At 47.1% G+C, this 17,491-nt stretch overlaps 1 protein-coding gene across 1 annotated transcript; it reads left to right on the top strand.

The window, feature by feature from the left end:
• Positions 1 to 4,084: 4,084 nt before the first annotated feature.
• Positions 4,085 to 5,493, top strand: LOC135905989 (SAP30-binding protein-like). The gene has a single exon (XM_065437140.2). It carries the CDS (start codon positions 4,470 to 4,472, stop codon positions 5,274 to 5,276), a length of 807 nt encoding a protein of 268 aa, XP_065293212.1. The 5' UTR covers positions 4,085 to 4,469; the 3' UTR covers positions 5,277 to 5,493.
• Positions 5,494 to 17,491: the final 11,998 nt, after the last annotated feature.

The raw sequence follows: 17,491 nt of genomic DNA, 5'->3' as shown, positions 1-17,491 counted from the left end.
GATTGGCGTCGATAACTCGCAGACATAGCAGGTGCAAGCAGCCAGAAAGAGGGCAAAATTGCTTTGAGCAAAAGTAGCTCAAAATTACTTTTCTGTGCACAAAGTAAATAAAAAGTGCCACTGTGTTTGTTGTTTGTTTTGTTCGCCAAAAAGAAAATGAATTAAACTTTGACATAAATGTGTTCACAGTATTTAACTTCGTCCTTGTCACGGCTCACAGATCACTTCCAACTCATTTGCACGTCCCATAATATCCGCGGACAACTATAAAAAATACATGTGTCAATTAAATTTATTAGGCGAAGAAGCGTTGACGGGGGTGGATCAATTCACCACAGCGTTACTGCTGGGCGTGATGCGATAATGTCCCTACGTCTGCACAGGCGCTCGCCGTCTTTAATGAATACACATATTAAGAATAAGCAGCAAAAAACAAAGCCCCCGCTGAAGGGAGCACCGTGGCGCTTTTATAGGGAAAAAAAAATTGGTTTAAAAGCGGAATCGAAGTGCACAACCTCTCATTTGCGGTGTAGTTGCAGCTTCTAAAGACTAGCTAGACATGTCACTCAAAGGTCCTTGGCAGAAAATACTGTTCGGGCAGCCAAAACACAGTCGTCGAAGAGCGAACGGCACAGGCCAGTTGGGGAAAACGACCCACCGCAGAGATGACATCGTAGGAGTAGACGATGCGCGCTGCGTGAGAGATATGTCACTGCAGCGCCGATAGTGCACAGACACCGTGAAGTCCCCGTTACTTACGCGTGGAAGGTTTGTCACAAAACTCGCACTGCGTATCTTAACTACATTTACCGACGGATAAGCGCCTACAGGCCTGTTGGTGCAAACGACGCGTCGCAGCAGGAGCAGACGACGGGCGGCGCATGACGAAAGACGCGACTGCAGCGCCGGTAGTTTCAGTGACACCCGTTTCGGCCACGTCGGCCAATGGGCTCGCATGGGCGCCTTGCGCTGGAGTTTGAGGTATAGTAGCGGCGCCTGGTGGCGGCGCGGGAAACGACATCTGGGTCGTACCAGCTTGGGTCGCATTGAGCCCTGGCTGTGGCAAAGCACGTTTCTAGGCCGAGTTTTGCGTCGATTCGCACTTTTTTCTGCCCTGTTACGAGTGCGAAAAGGCTTGCCACTTCTCGCAGACCATGCCGACCACGCTGCGAGCTCGCCGCAGCCTATAGTTTAACGAAAACGGGCTCTCCGTGTGCCGTGGGACGTAATGCTGGGAGCAGACGGAATCGGTGACGCCGATCCGGAGAGACCTAGCCCAGCCTCGAGAAGGCGTCACCGTCATTACTTCTGCGTCGTGGGCTGCCATGAACAAGAAGGCCTGAATCCCAACATGAGATTCTACCGTTTTCCTTCAAGGCCTCACGAAGTGGAGCGTCGGGCGCGCTGCATAGCTGCAGTTCGTCGCGCTGAGTAAGCGAAACTTCGCGCCATGCTGACTGCTTCGCCTGTCTTGAAGCTTGCTTGATTATCTGCGTTCTAAATTTCGGTCTTTTGCACCTACAGTCCCGACAGCACACCGACATAGCAGCAGGCATGGCTGGTGATTCACGATTCGAGACCCGGCCACAGCGACAATTAACAATTCGACCGATGCGAAGTGGTTAAGTGACGAGGTGTGTGCAAATGACCACAAATGGCCGGGCTGATTCGGTGACAATTCACTACCCCACTACGAGCAGCAAAGGTTAGAGAGTTAAATGTGCTCATACTTGACCTCAAGTCAGCATGTTGAGGCAGCGCAGCAAGGTAGTATTGATTACAGCAGATCGATGTTCGAGCGCTGTCATTAAAAGCTACGTCAAGCGAGCAGCGCACGAGCTCGCGCTGCAGCGTGATTCGCACGTACATGCGAGCTCATATATGCATTGCATCAGTTATTAGCAGTTACTGAAAGGGACAGATGGCCGCTACGACAACGCAGGCATAACTACTTGTTTAGCGGCATGCAGTCAACAAAGATTGCAGGAGGCCCGCCGTTTCGCGGCATGTCGAAAGACCGCTGCCTTCGCGGCGCGTACGATCGTGTGCTCGAGCAGTTCCGTACACATGATGTCTGCTTATCGCAGCTGTGGATTCATTTATATCAAGCATTTCCTCGCGTTTGTGCGCCTGAATCTAGCAGCGTGCAAACCTAACCTGAAGTTCCACTTCGTACGCGACTCGCTTCACTTGCGATTGACACCGCGCTAAAACTTCGCCGCTTAATTCTTGAACGGCATACAGGTATTCGGCACTGCATAATTTCTTGCCTTTACGCAGCGTGCCACCCCTGAAAAAATATTCGGCACCGGATATTCGCTGCAGGCCGTGATACAACACAACCGAAAGTGGCGGGTCCATATTGTAAACGTGCTTTCCGAAGCAGACGACCGAGCATGGTACGACCCATTTTAGGACAGAGGGCACTTTTTAGCACCTTTTTCGCAGCGCCCCCTGGGCAATGCAAGAGCCCCATAGGGAGCTGCGAAACTGAAGTTTGGTTTATGGGGCTCTTGCATTGCCCAGGGGACGCTGCGAAAAAGGTGCTAAAAAGCGCCCTCTGTCCTAAAATGGGGCGTACCAAGCTCGGTCGTCTGCTTCGGAAAGCACGTTTACAATATGGACCCACGTACCACTTTCGGTTGTGTTGTATGACGGCCTGCAACGAATATCCGGTGCCGAAGATTTTTTTCAGGGGTGGCACGCTGCGTAAAGGCAAGAAATTATGCAGTGCCGAATACCTGTATGCCGTTCAAGAATTAAGCGGCGAAGTTTTAGCGCGGTGTCAATCGCAAGTGAAGCGAGTACGTCGGAAGTGGAATTTCAAGTTAGGTTTGCACGCTGCTAGATTCAGGCGCACAAACGCGAGGAAATGCTTGATATAAATGAATCCACAGCAGCGATAAGCAGACATCATGTGTACGGAACTGCTCGAGCACACGATCGTACGCGCAGCGAAGGCAGCGGTCTTTCGACATGCCGCGAAACGGCGGGCCTCCTGCAATCTTTGTTGACTGCATGCCGCTAAACAAGTAGTTATGCCTGCGTTGTCATAGCGGCCATCTGTCCCTTTTAGTAACTGCTAATAACTGATGCAATGCATATGAGCTCGCACGTACGTGCGAATCGCGCCGCAGCGCGAGCTCGTGCGCTGCTCGCTTGACGTAGCTTTTAATGACAGCGCTCGAACATCGATCTGCTGTAATCAATACTACCTTGTTGCGCTGCCTCAACATGCTGACTTGAGGTCAAGTATGAGCACATTTAACTCTCTAACCTGTGCTGCTCGTAGTGGGGTAGTGAATTGTCACCAAATCAGCCCGGCCATTTGTGGTCATTTGCACATGCACACCTGGTCACTTAGCCACTTTGCATCGGTCGAATTGTTAATTGTCGCTGTGGCCGGGTCTCGAATCGTGAATTACCAGCCATGCCTGCTGCTATGTCGGTGTGCTGTCGGGACTGTAGGTGAAAAAGACCGTAATGAAGAACGCAGATAATCAAGCAAGCTTCAAGACAGGCGAAGCAGTCAGCATGGCGCGAAGTTTCGCTTACTCAGCGTGACGAACTGCAGCCATGCAGCGCGCCCGACGCTCCACTTCGTGAGGCCTTGAAGGAAAACGGTAGAATCTGATGTTGGGATTCAGGCCTTCTTGTTCATGGCAGCCCACGACGCAGAAGTAATGACGGTGACGCCTTCTCGAGGCTTGGCTAGGTCTCTCCGGATCGGCGTCACCGATTCCGTCTGCTCCCAGCATTACGTCCCACGGCACACGGAGAGCCCGAGGCTGCGGCGAGCTCGCAGCGTGGTCGGCATGGTCTGCGAGAAGTGACGAGCCTTTTCGCACTCGCAACAGGGCAGAAAAAAGTGCGAATCGACGCAAAACTCGGCCTAGAAACGTGCTTTGCCACAGCCAGGGCTCAATACGACCCAAGCTGGCACAACCCAGATGTCGTTTCCCGCGCCGCCACCAGGCGCCACTACTATACCTCAAACTCCAGCGCAAGACGCCCATGTCATGTTTATGTAGTGTGTTGAATTTTTGTAGGAAACTGTATGGTGTATTGTACATTATATAACGTACTGCAGAAATAGAATTAGATTTTACGCGATAATGAGAACCCCTGTAGACACTGGCGCCACATTTTCCTCTAGGGTATTTATTTAGAAACTCTATGCCTCAAATGAACGTCTCGTTCTCTTGGTTGCTCTCGTAGAGGGTTGCCAGTTGCCGATTTTTGTTCTGTGTGGTTGTGTTCTCTTGTGCCTTGTTGCTTGAATCCAACGCAGAAAACAGAGGAGGGAGGGTAGCGCGACGCCGCCAACTTGTCGTTACCGTTCCTTGTTTATTCAGTAATTTAATCAGTTGATTACGTGATCACGCGTAGCCTCGAAGTGTTCACACCCGGTAGGAATGCACCGCGGCTTGAAGCCAATGCAAAAGCTGTGACCGTCGCTACTATCCACCATGAACAGCGATTCCTCGACATCGAAAGCGACAGCGTTGGCGTCGCTGACCGAGACGTACACCGATTCGGAAGGCGAACTCGATTCAGAGCCAGAGACCATCGAGCGCAAGGAGCCGAGCATCGAGAGCACGCCGAACTCGCAGAGTGGAGTGCCGCTCGTCTCGTACCGCGCCGAGGACGAGGACGAGGCAGTCGGCGAGGACGACGAAGCACACGCCGAGTCTGGCCAGGTGCTGTACGTACGGCCCGAGTCTCCAGTCTCCTTCCACCGATGCCTGCAGAGCTTGGGGCCAAATGGCGTGTTCCTGCCGCCAGAGCCGCCGGGCCGCTGCGCGCCGGCTCTTCAGGAGAAGATCGCACGCCTCTACGAGCGGAAGGTTCGTGATGGGCGAGACATGAACGCGTCCATCCAGATGCGTAAGGACTTCCGCAACCCGAGTATCTACGAGAAACTGATTGCGTACTGCGGCATCGACGAGCTTGGCACTAACTACCCACCTGAGACGTACGACCCGCACAGCTGGGGCCCGGACTCGTACTATGAGGAACTGTCACGGCGCCAGAAGGAGGAGATGGACAAGCGCGAACGTGAGAAGAAGACCAAGGTGGAGTTCCTCACGGGCACGGCCAAGAAGCCCGAACCGCGCAAGAGTAAATGGGACGTGGGTGGAACGCAGCCCGTGCTGGGCGTCGCGAGGCCCCTTGCGGCCGTCCCGTCTGCCATCCTGCCGCCGCCGCTGGCGTCCAGGCCCACGGTCATCTCGGCCTTCGGCACGTTGCCCAAGAAACCCGCCGCCAAGCCCTGAGTGTGCTCCGTGCAGTGGGCGTTTCTGCGGCAGCGAAGCCGCAGTGGCCCGCATCGCTTCTGAATGTAGTGCAAATCTGGTGGCGCCTTGGGCAGGAAACAAAGAATACTGTGTATCTGAAAATGAGATTGGCCCACATTGTGGCCCCAAATGTGGTCAGAAAAGCGCAATTAACCCTTTACATGTTAATAAACAAGACCACTTACTGGTTGTTTAATCGGTGAAATTAATTTTTTAAAAAAGGAAAGGGACATTGTAAGCAGCTCAGGCCACATACTTCCATAGCAGCGTCAGTCTACAAGCATGCTCAAAGGTTTTTGGAGCATGCAATCTGAGTAAAAAAAAGGACGGTTGTAGCAAACACATTCTTTCAAATTATAAAAGGCCAATGTATATGTACTTCAGTTTACAAATACCACATTTCTTATTTATTTTTCCTGCTGAGTGGAGAAGTGACGAGGATGTTTAACCTCTGCAAAACTTAATGCTCCAGAAGCTTTTATGGTTGACTGTACATACCGAACTGCAATCTTAAGCCATGGTCTCACAGCTGGCTCTATACTCAAATGCTGCTTCTACCACTGGACATCACAGGTGTAGTCTGTGGGCAAATTGTGATTCAGTCGGTAATTTTCAGAACTGCTGCCTCCATTTGTTAATTTGTTTCATGATTATCATTAACAAAACCTTATTTTTGACAATAGGAAGAATTGGGTGTTTGATGCATTAAAAGTAAAGCTCACCAACAGTAACAGATTAAGAATTCCAAGAATTGCTTCTTGGCAGAACACATGCTTCATTGGATTGCCTGAACAGATTCATCTATTTCATTGCTATGCATGTCAATTTGCTCAGGCGCTATTGTAGGTGAAAACGCCTCTTTCTAAGGAGCACTTGCAACACCGTGTTTGTTGGACGCCCTTCTGCCGTTTACACCTTGGCCATTTTCAGGGCACCTTCTCAGTTACCTTGGCAAGGCTTTGTAAGGCTTGTTGCTTGGCTAGTTGGTTCGTGGTATGCAGTAAAATTAAGAGAGCGCAATAAAAGGCACGGACAAGACTGACCGCCACAACTGCTTGTGGTGTTCACTGTTGTCTGTGCCTTTTTTGGGGGGGCACTTTTTACATTTCAGTTACGTTCTTTGTGTCCTCAAGAGCGAGGTGGTGTAATATGCCAAGCTGGGCTGATGGGACGATCTAGCGGCCTGACGCGAAGACGCAAGACCTTCCATGAAAGGTGTCTGGAGAGCTTCTCTGTTTGCTTTCTTTCGTGCATAGCACACTCAGTCTCTGTATGTGTTAATTGACCGCAGTGAAGTGGTGTGCCATAGTAAAGTGATTGACATAGCTAATAGAGAATTTTAGATTAGGGGATGCAAGTGGCTTGCGTACGCAAGAACTAGGGGCCACGGTACTGCGCATGCGCAGACCCCTACGTCAGGCCATGCGCATGCGCAGTACCGTGGCCCCTAGTACTTGCGTACACAAGCAGCTTGCATCCCCTAATCTAAAACTCTAATGACAACATGCACTTAAGAACTGACTCCCCAATTCCAGCCAGAGGCACTGTGAATGCGTGGTGTGCGTGTGCCAGGCGACAGCGTGAGGCATTCTCTTCAATGTTCCCTCCACGTAGTTTGCATGTGTGTGTAAGGGCGTAAGGGGGACAGTTGTTTGAGCTGTCGTCGTCCTAATGCCCAGCAATTCTGGGTGCGCGGTGTATGAGCAGATGCTTGTTGTTGAGAGTAAATATGTTGTTTTCATGTTCGCACTTGCCATAACTGTTTTCTGGGAGTTCAGAGGGATGAGTGCAGATGGAGAGGTAGAATGTACTGCAAGGTTGAGTTGGTGTAGCATTCTGGAGCGACCACTTTCGGAGATACTTTCACGAGATTAGCGCCGGACACGTCTTGTGTCTATGAGCAACAGTGTTCCTGTGTTTGCGTATGAGCGTCGGTGTCCGGTGCTAGTCCCGTGAAATCCCGGGAAAGGGAAAGTATCTCTGAAAGTGGTTGCTCGAGAATACCGCCCCTATATAAATAGTTTGCGACAGCTTCTCAGATTGCAGTGCAGGCAGAATTGCACGCATCATCATTTACAAGAAATTTTTCATAAATTTGTGAAACTCTCTGTTGTACATATTATGCTGTCATTCAAGGACTACTATTTAAGAGAGAATTAAGAAATCGCAATTGGCCACGCGCCGGCTGTCATCGTTGGAATGCATCTTGCTCGCAAGCACAGGCAGCTGAGCTTTGCCAAATCGTTGTCGCACTGGTAATGCCTCTTGTAAGGGCAAATTTGTCATTCAAACGAATGTAGCACAATGCTGCAAAGCGGTAATACCAACTTATAAGAGCACCTGTAACTGTATGTGTGACTTCTCTTTATAGCTGCCGCAGTACTGCAGTGGTTATGGCAGTGCACTGCTGAGCTTGAGGCCACAAGTTGGAACCCGGCTGCAGCAGCTGCATTTTGATGGAGGCTTAATGCAAAGATGCCTGTGTACCTGCCTGACTCCAGGTGGCCAAAGTTAATCTTGAGTCCCCCGCCACTATGTTGTGCCTCACAACAAGACTATGATTTTGCCACGTAAAAACCCAGAATTTAAATTATTTACTTATTTTCATTTCTTGATGAGCGTACTGTGTACAGCTTTGAGGTTTTCAGATAGGAGTGGAGCGTCACAATCTGCACCACTGTTTCTTTAGTCTACAACAGTGAAGCCATGGCACCCACGCCCTCCAGTCTTTTATCAGGAAATGGAAATGCACTATAGGTTGCAACTTAGAACTTTCCCAGCGCCGCGTAAGAAAGTAAATTAAGGGTCAAGACCGCATCCTCGGAGCACTCGAAACCAGTACCTTCCCTCACCCATCTCATCCACTATGTGTCCTTTGCACTTTGCCATTTTTGTGGAGCACCCTTTACCACATGGTGGGTGACTGTACAGAATCACTCCTTGAAATACCGAATCCATACCACACACTGAGCTTTAGGAAAGAGCCCTAGTCAGCTCCACCCTCGCACGCCAGGGTTGGCTGGTAGTGAGGGCCATCGATGTACCAAAAGCCTGTGGTTTCCTAGAAAGGGGAGACCACCCCAAAGACCTTTGAACAATCCCTGAATTAAGGTGTTTATTCTCTCTCTCTCTCTCTACTGTGGGCATATCACTGGGTGCATGGGGGAGTTCCACTTAGTTTAACTATACATGGGTTGCACCAACATCACATCCGCAAGCCAGGAAACCGGAAACCGCCATGTTTAAGAACACTTGCTGCGGAGATTGTGCCGGGTCGTGTACTCTGCAGTAGTAGTAGTACTCTGCAGTAGTAGTAGTACTCTGCAGTAGTATCTTCGCTCTGTAACGTGCCCGAGTCGGTCCTACGAGCTCTTCAGAGTATGATGGACAAAGCGCGTGCAAATTTTATTTCGTCATGTCGCAAAGATAAACCGAACGACATCAAGCTCAGGCGCGGTGGTAGGCGTGCGTCCAGATGCGGTCATTCTTAAAGATGGTGCACGCGCGATTTGCAAGCCGGAACTGACGTCACGTGCAGCCCATGTATTGGCAGCATGCATGTCCTTGTGAAGTTAAAAAAATCTCCCTGGATGACCCACTAGTCCAACCGAATGTCAGTGTCACTAAGCCATCATTTTGAACCTTTGCGAAAATTGTGAAGATCAACTTTGGTGCAATCCTTGCACTGTGATCTGCTTTTCTTAGAACCCCTCTTGTGAGTGGCGAGGCCTTGCCTTGATGGCATAGGCAAGCATTTGGTCTGCTCTGCACTGGGTGAGCAGCCATTTAGCAAGCTGCAGCTTGGAGGCTTCTCCTCTCGTATTCTTGAGGCTGTCTGTCACTGTGCACACTGCTCATTCGGCCAAGCAGTTTGAGGGAAGCCAGGTGGAAGGCAACAGTTCGGAGATGCTTGATCTCATTTCCCTCAAAGAATCTTTGGGAAGCCTGACACTCCTAGGGTGTTCCATTGTCTGTCACATTACACCTTAATAATCTAATCTTGCAAGAATTTCACACGCACCATGTTTGCACGAATATATTGCAAGTTTTTTTTTTTTAGAAATTTCCAGCTTTGGAACATTATTTTCAGGTTCATGACAGAAATATAACATATTGTCTTGCCTTATTGTTTCTGATGCTTCAAACTGCAGTGAACTAAACCACTTGGCACCAGCGCTATTACCACCATGTATAGAGTCGTCTTTGAACACGGCCTTATCGTGTTCAATAGTGCTGTGGGCACCTTGAACTGCTGCTGTCCAATAACCTTGATTGCATTGAGGACAATGCCACTCTTGCTTAAGGGTACAAAGATGTCGGCAGTGACAAGTAAATTGTGCATGTGCACTCGTCCTTTTACTGTATTTTACTATGACAGTTTACAGTAATGATGAAAGTGTTCTGCGGACACCCAATTTTATATGTCGTTTCGTTTTTTTGCAGCACCCCTTCACATTGTAATTGTAACATATATGCATTCTTCTTTTTCTGAGGGGCCGAAAGCCTCTCCTTGAATTATATTCATAGTCGCATTATATACGTGCAAATACAATATGTTAATCATTTACTCAAAAGTGGCATTTGTCGCGATGACCACTTTAAGCCAGATTGTGTTGGAACAAACACACTACAAATTAAGGAGCATTCTCCCATCTAATGGTGCAGCGTAGTTCAAGTGCTCTCAGCATTCCTGCAGTTCTGGCAAGGGCACTGGTTCTGCTTGAAATGGCATTTAAGAACTCTGAAGGCACCCGGGACACTGTTGAGAGCAGCAACATGATCTTGGCTTGCAGCGTGAAGTGAACACGGACACAGAAAGCAGCAAACAGGACGAGCGCTAGATCATGTTACCGTACCAACTCGCCCAACTGTCTATCCTAAGAGCAGCACCCTGCTTCAACATCTTGCCATACCTTTCATCACGCTTTACACCCATGATGACCTTCCTGGAGCAGCTTAAAGGTGGGAAGGAGGCAGTGTGATCGCAAGGCTTTCCCAGTAGAGAAGGCTCCGATGCACACTCGGTTCATCATGCTTGTTCCACTCATCTGGCATGCTTTGTGCTCCTTTAAAAGCTGTTCAATGGCGGTCGAGGGACTCTATGTACAATAAACTCGCAACTTCATTGTTTTAGCTTAGCCTCTTAATGTTGTGCTAACTTTTGCACTGATTCTCTTAAGATAAGCAAAACAGGGTAGTTTATTAGTATAACAGGAACTTGATTGGTATGTAATCATGAATTTCAACAAGCTCTCCATTTTCAAATCCTGGTAACTCGAATGAAACCATCTGCATAAAAAAAATGTCACTAGTGATTAATGATAGGAATATGTCAGCAACTCGGCATAGAATACATTAACACTCCATATACTTAACTATCCTTACACAGTGTAAAAGATGATGCTAAGCATGCAATTAATGTATTGCTTTCGGTTTTAGTGTATGCCGATGGTAACTATGTATAAGGTTTCCCTTCCAAAAACTGTGCCAGGGATATGAGGGACACCGTAGTGGTGGGGACCGGTAATTTTTTACCATGAAGGCTTATTGAAATACCAGTGAATTGCACACCAGGAATTTCTTTCACTCTACCGAATTACTAATGCAACCACTGTGGCCTCAAGCTCAGCAGGAGAGGCTGACATGTATGTGCAGGTAAAATGTATATGTAATTGCAATAAATCAAATTGTAAATTTATATATGTCATTGCAAAAAGTCAAAAATCAAATTATGGGGCTTTACGTGCCAAAACCATGATCTGATTATGAGGCGCACCCTAGTGGGGGACTCCAGAATAATTTGGACCACCTGAGCTTCTTTAACATGCACCTAAATCTTAGTACCATGGGTGTTCTTGCATTTCGCCACCATCGAAATGCGACTGCCGTGGCTGAGGTGATGTGCCTGTACAGCATTTCTGACTGATGGTTCGCTTGTGTGTCACAATAAAAGTTTTAGATGGGATGGATGAGTGGCACCAACTTTTCTGAGCACATATGAAATATGGAAGAATGTCCACAGTGAAGTTCATGATGTAAGCTCTGGCTTCAGCATATATGACTACCAAGTTGTTCAGGATGCTAAACACATAGCTTGTGGCACCTTGTGTAAACCACCTCAGTAATGTGTACTAAAATGGAGAGTAATTACTGTATTTGCACATAAATAATATGGCCATGAATGTAACGCAAGGGAAACTTTCAGTCCCTCGGAAAAAGGAAAGGCTGCCAATGCTACGACCCGGTCATTCTAGCGGTTAGGGCCCAAAAGCGGTACGGTCACCCAAATAGACGCGCTAAATAATATTTTCAAATGGGTAGCAGTGAAGTCATGAACACTACAATAGCTCTGAGTGAAGCTTGAGAAGTTATTTGATGTAGCTAAATGTGTGATGAAGTGATCGAATGTGGGCTGTAGTCGTTCTGCCCGTGTATTGTTTAGCGGATTTCGCCTGTCCCCATGATTGATCGTTGTAGCCTACAAAGGGAGACGATGCTTTCAGCAGCATAGCCAGAGCAGGAAATGAACCCATGTTTATTGAGAGCGTGGCTTATGCGCTGTACATACTGCGCATCACCAATGTGCATCCATGCCGATACAATCACTACACGTGTCCGATACATCGTCCCTCGGGGAACAAACAAAAGAAACACTTAAATAAATACTTATACATATTTGCCAAAGCGCATAACACTTGCTTAAAATGTCCACAATGAAGCTTCTGGGGAGGTCGGATGGCATGATTTGACCTTCTAGTAGCTTGCGTCAATTGGATGCCAGGCGAAGGATCGCAGCCACGTGCTGGTAGCGTTGATCCTACAGCTGTGTCTAGAGATGACACTTCAGAGGCTTGTGCTGTTGGTTCAGCTGGTGCTGCAGGCGCCGGTGTAGGGGAGTTCTCACATGGTGGACTCTCCTTGCAGTCATCATCACTTTTACCACTGTGCTGTCACCCGTCATAAGCAGATGTTGGCGGTTTCGCCGTAGCACATGGTGATCTTGAGTTCGTACCAAATAGGAACAGTTCCACCGACGACCTTTGCTTTTGGGGACCACCCCGTTGCCTCACCTACGTGCCTATGCGCAGTATTTCAAGAGGCTTCCCAGCCTTGACCTGGTGCTGCTTCCTCACAGTGGTCCGGGACACCCTGCCGAAGTCGGGAAGGTTAGAACGAAGTAGCCTTCTTTTCAGAAGCTCACCTGGAGAATGCCCATCTTCCAGTGGTGTTGACAGATAGGCTAATAAACCCAGCCAGAAGTCCTACCTCGCCTCCCAAGTCTTTTTCAGGATGTGCTTAACGATTTGCACACATTTTTCAGCTAAGCCATTCTACTGCAGATAACGGGGGCTGGAGGTTACATGGTTGAAGTCGTATGTTTTGGTAAATCTGGCAAATTCATGGCTAGAAGACGAGTCCGTTATCTGAGCAGATTTCTACAGGTACGCGGTACCTGGCGAAAATGGTGCTAAGTGCTGTGATCGTAGTTGCTGCAGTTGTGTCTTCAAGTTTCTCAACCTCTGGGAAAATAGAAAAGGCATCGTAAGCAACCACGTATAAATTTTCTGCATAAAAAAAGATATATACTCCGACCCCATACCAAGCACATTTTGGGACTGGCCGCATTATAAGTAGTTCATGCGGCTGCCTGTCAGCATACTTTCGGCACGTTGCGCAGCTTTCTACTAGCGCAGCAACTTTGCTGTTCTGACCGGGCCAAAAAACAACAGTTCGAGCCCTCTCTTTGCACTTTTACAACCCATGGTGGTCAGCATGAATTCTTTTAGAATGCTTCGTTGCATACTCTTCAGTATAACAGCTTTCGAGCCCTTCAGCATTACTCTATTCATAACTGACCGTTCTTTCGAAAATGGCTTGAGTTCCCCTTTCACCGGCTGCCCGCTTGTTAAGCTCATCATCACAGTCTGTGGGTAGTCATCACAAGACATTTCCTGCTGCAATAACCGTTGTGTTTCGGAAGTGACCATGTAGCCTAAGGACTGCACCGCATGATCTCCACGTCCTGTGGGGTGCCAACTTGGTCTTTGCCCTGGTCAGCTGTTGACCGTGACAACGGGAACCAGCTGCTTTTAGGGAATGTACTGTAAAACAAACTCGTATTTTAGAAGTTGCAAAAAGAATTTTTGCACTCGCGGTGGCATGTCGGCGATTTCCTTTTGCACAATTGCTACCAGCGGCTTATGGTCTGTTTCGATAAGCATTTTTCTTCCGTACACAAACTCGTGAAACCTTTCACCAGAACCAATTCCCAGTGCCTCCTTTTCAATTTGTCCATAGCTTTGCTCAGCTCGGGTTAAGACACAAAACGTATATGCTATACGTCACCAATGTATTGCAATGATGCTGCACCAACACCGTCCCTTGACGTATCGCACATTGTCTTAGTTTCTTGTTGTGGATCAAAGATTGCAAGCTCGAGAGCAATAGCCAAACTTACATTAAGATTTTCCTGTTGCACATGGTTTGCTGTCCATTGGAACTTTGCACAGAACTTGATAAGCTCTCACAAAAGCGTCGTTTGCTCGGACAACTGTGACACGAATTTGCCGAAATAGTTAAGTACCCCCAGCGTCCGCTGGACATCAGTCTTGGATCTTGGTGCCGCGATTTTCGCCAAGCTTTCAATTAGCTTTGGGTCAGGCTATATGCCTGTTCGGCATATGACGTCACCGACTGATTTCACACCAAACTTGAATTTCTGCGCATTGAAAGTCAATCCTGCTTTCTCAGTAGCTTTAAGTATACTTCTGTCCACCGCTCATCGTGTTCTTACTTACTGGAACCCCAAACTAAAATGTCATCAGTGTATACTAGCACGCCCGGTAGGCCATCGAATACTTGACTCATAGTTTGTTGAAATACCTCAGGTGTGGATGAAGCAGTATCTTTCAAACGGTGAAGAAAAAGTGCACATCTTGGTTGTCCACTCGTCAAGCGGTATCTTATGACAGCCATAGTTCACATCAAGACAGCTGAAGTAAGCTGCATTGGTTAAACGGGCTTCCAAAACCTCGTGCCTAGTAAGTGGGAAATGCTGCCATTTTATGTACTTGTTAACAGCTCTAGGGTCCATGCACACCATTAGTGTGCCATCTTTTTTCTCTGCCAGAACTAAAGCACTGACTGACCCAGTCAGTTGGCTCGTTCACTTTAACAATTATGCCAACACGTACCATTCTTTCAAGTTCCATCTTTAGAGGCTCTTCCAGCGCCAAAGGAACTTGTCAGGCTGGTTGCACAACTTGCACTGCTCCTGGTTTCAGGACCATGCTGTAGGCCTGCTGCAAACAACCTGGATCCTCGAAGACATGCCTGAAATTCTTGAGAAGTCCATCATTGGAAATCTTGTCTATGGTGCGTACTTTACACTGGACTAGACCCAAAGCTTCACTAGCTTCTAGTCCCACTATGGCCCGCTGGCCATTCTTCACAACAAAAAATGCGATTGTAGAAGAAGTGCTCCCAAGCCTGACTTCCTGCATAGACGTTCCAAAGCACAGTATGATATCGCCATTATACGCCCTCAGCAGCGAATTCATTGGCTTCAACTCTTAAGCTCCCCTCAGTTGGTGGTAAATTGACATGGGAAACAAGTTTGCCCACGGCCCAGTGTCCATTTTAAAGCTTATCTCGCGATTGCGAACTTGAGCATTAACCGTCCAATCCCTTTCGTGGCTTGCTGTCGTGATCTCAAGAATGTCAAAGTCCTCGTCTTGCTGGTTTTTTTACTTTGCTTACTACAGCTGACGCGCAACCACTTGCGAAGTGGTTCAGCTTGTGGCACAAACGACACCTCTTTCCAAAAGCTGTGCATTGCTTCGGTTTGTGCCAGTGGTTGCACTTAAGATAGTGAAATCGTTCTTTTCCTTGCTTCCGCTCTTTTGAGGGTGGTGCCAAGCGCCTAGAAATGGCATCGACACTGTCGTCCCCTTTACGCCATACTTGTTTCGCTGCGCTGCCATTTCTGCTGCTTTGCACATTTCTTCTGCTTTTTTGCAAAGTCAGTTGGCTGCCATGAAGCATTTTCTCAAGTATTCGTGGACTGTGCGTGTCAAATACAATCTGGTCTCTTATCCATTCTTGCAACACGCCAAAGTTACACTGTGCTTGCTTTTTCAGGTCACGAATAAATTTCTCAAATGGTTCTCCATCTGCTTGCTTTCTTGAATGGAATACATATGTCTCAAGTAGGACATTCTGGCAGGCTAGTTGGTTCACAGCTTTAGATGTTTCTTATAACTGCGCGAAAAAATGACAGAAGGCACATGTGAGAGTGACAATGCAAACATGTGCACATGTTCCTCAATGAAATGTATATATGTTGCTTGCTTTCAAAAAATAAACAGTTGGCAGTTTGCACTCATGGTGTGGTGTGTGTTTCTTTCTTGTGTCCTCGTCTTTTTGTGCAGATATAAGAGCCATCTAAAAATATCTCTCGTGCACTTCGTTGCTCACTTAAGTGCAATAAGCTTCAAATTTTCTCACCGCGGTGCTGTAGTCATTCTTGTCTTCATTCTGCATGAACTGCAAGTTGTTGAAGACGTCCAGTGCGTCGACACACACCATGGTCAGCAGGAGGGCTGCCTTCGCTGCTTCCATTTTCAGCTGGTCCTTTGCCGCCGTAGCTTGCAGAAACAACTCAAATTTCTGCGTAAAACGCTTCCAGTTTTCCGTGACATTACCTGTCAGCCGCAATGGCTGTGGTGTCTGCAGCAGGTCCATAACGCACTCTTCACAGGTACGATTTCCCTCGGGCCTCGAAGGGCAACGGAGCCATTTCTGACACCATGTAGCGTACAAAGGGAGACGACGCTTACAGCAGCATAGCCAGAACCAGAAATGAACCCATATTTATTGAAAACATGGCTTGTAATGACATGAGCTAGAACACTGTACATACTGCACATCACCAATGTGCATCCGTGCTGGTACAGCCACTACACATGTCCAATACAATCATGTTGCCCAATTGCTTTGTAGAACATTTCTGTGAATGTTGTTGCTGATTTTGCCAGTTCCTGGCTGGCGTCTGGACCAGTAATTGATCGCGTTACCCGGTACCATTGTGGAAGTTCAGAATCAGTTTTATTCAAGACAAAAATGGGGATAATTACATGATAAGTATATACAGAAGGAGGTCCCATAGTTAGAAACTGAAATGGGACCTCCTGTGCATGATATTAATGAAACAATGGCAACATGTGAAATTTACGATAATAAAGGTTTTAGGAGACAAGGCATAAATGAACAGAAAAGCAGCAGATGAATGTATTAAGCAATGACAAGGCTTTGGATTAGTCAACAAAAGGGGAAACTGCAAAAATAGCTTAAGAAAAAAAAGAAGTAAAGAAATGCGAGAGACATACAGAGAAACAAAGTGAAAGTTAAAAATACAACACGTAGTACACTCAAATGGGAAAGTTGGAGGAAGCTAAAAGAAAATACTTAAGTTCTGTACGAAACCTGTGAGCTTTGAACAATTTTAAAGGGAATGGTAATGTGTTCCACAGAGATAAAGCTAGCTGAATAGTGTAATGACTGCTTACCATATAGTTAGTGCGAACAATGGGTAAAGTGAAGTTCATATTTCTTGCAAATCCAGTATTACTAAGAAAAAGAAATGGGCATGGGCAGGACATGTAATGAGGAGGGAATATAACCGATGGTCATAAGAGGAAGCTTTAGCTCGGGCGCTCCTATCTAAATACATGTAAAAGGAGAATTCGTTTTTCTCGGCAACCACTGCACCAAATTTGACGGGGTTTGTTGCATTTAAAAGAAAAGCTTAAAATCTAGTGACTGTTGATTTCGAATTTTCGATTTAGGTCGTCAATTTCTAATTAAAAATTGGCAAAAATCGCAAATTTTCAGAAAACGAAACTATCAAGTTTACAACTCTGTAACTCAGCAAGAAAAAAATGATATCGCAATTCTGTGAATTGTACCTAATAGCACATCTAAAGCGGACAAATTTGACATCTTACACATGAATCTCTAAAAATTTATTAATATGTAATATTACAACTTTTACAGACCCTCGTAAACAACGTCACAAATTCACGTAAGATGTAAAGTAACATATGAAATTTGTCCGCTTTCAATGATCTAATAGATGCCGTTTATAGAACCGCGATATCTGTTCTTGATGCAGATATATTAGTTTGTGAATTTCG

This window comes from Dermacentor albipictus, chromosome 1 (genome assembly GCF_038994185.2).
Source record: "Dermacentor albipictus isolate Rhodes 1998 colony chromosome 1, USDA_Dalb.pri_finalv2, whole genome shotgun sequence".
NCBI lineage: Eukaryota > Metazoa > Arthropoda > Arachnida > Ixodida > Ixodidae > Dermacentor > Dermacentor albipictus.
Note: the sequence above shows the minus strand (reverse complement) of the source record. Positions and strands in the feature narration are given on the sequence as shown.

Excerpts from the sequence above, each read along its gene's own strand:
- LOC135905989 (XM_065437140.2), top strand. The coding sequence starts at position 4,470 with ATGAACAGCGATTCCTCGACATCGAAAGCGACAGCGTTGGCGTCGCTG.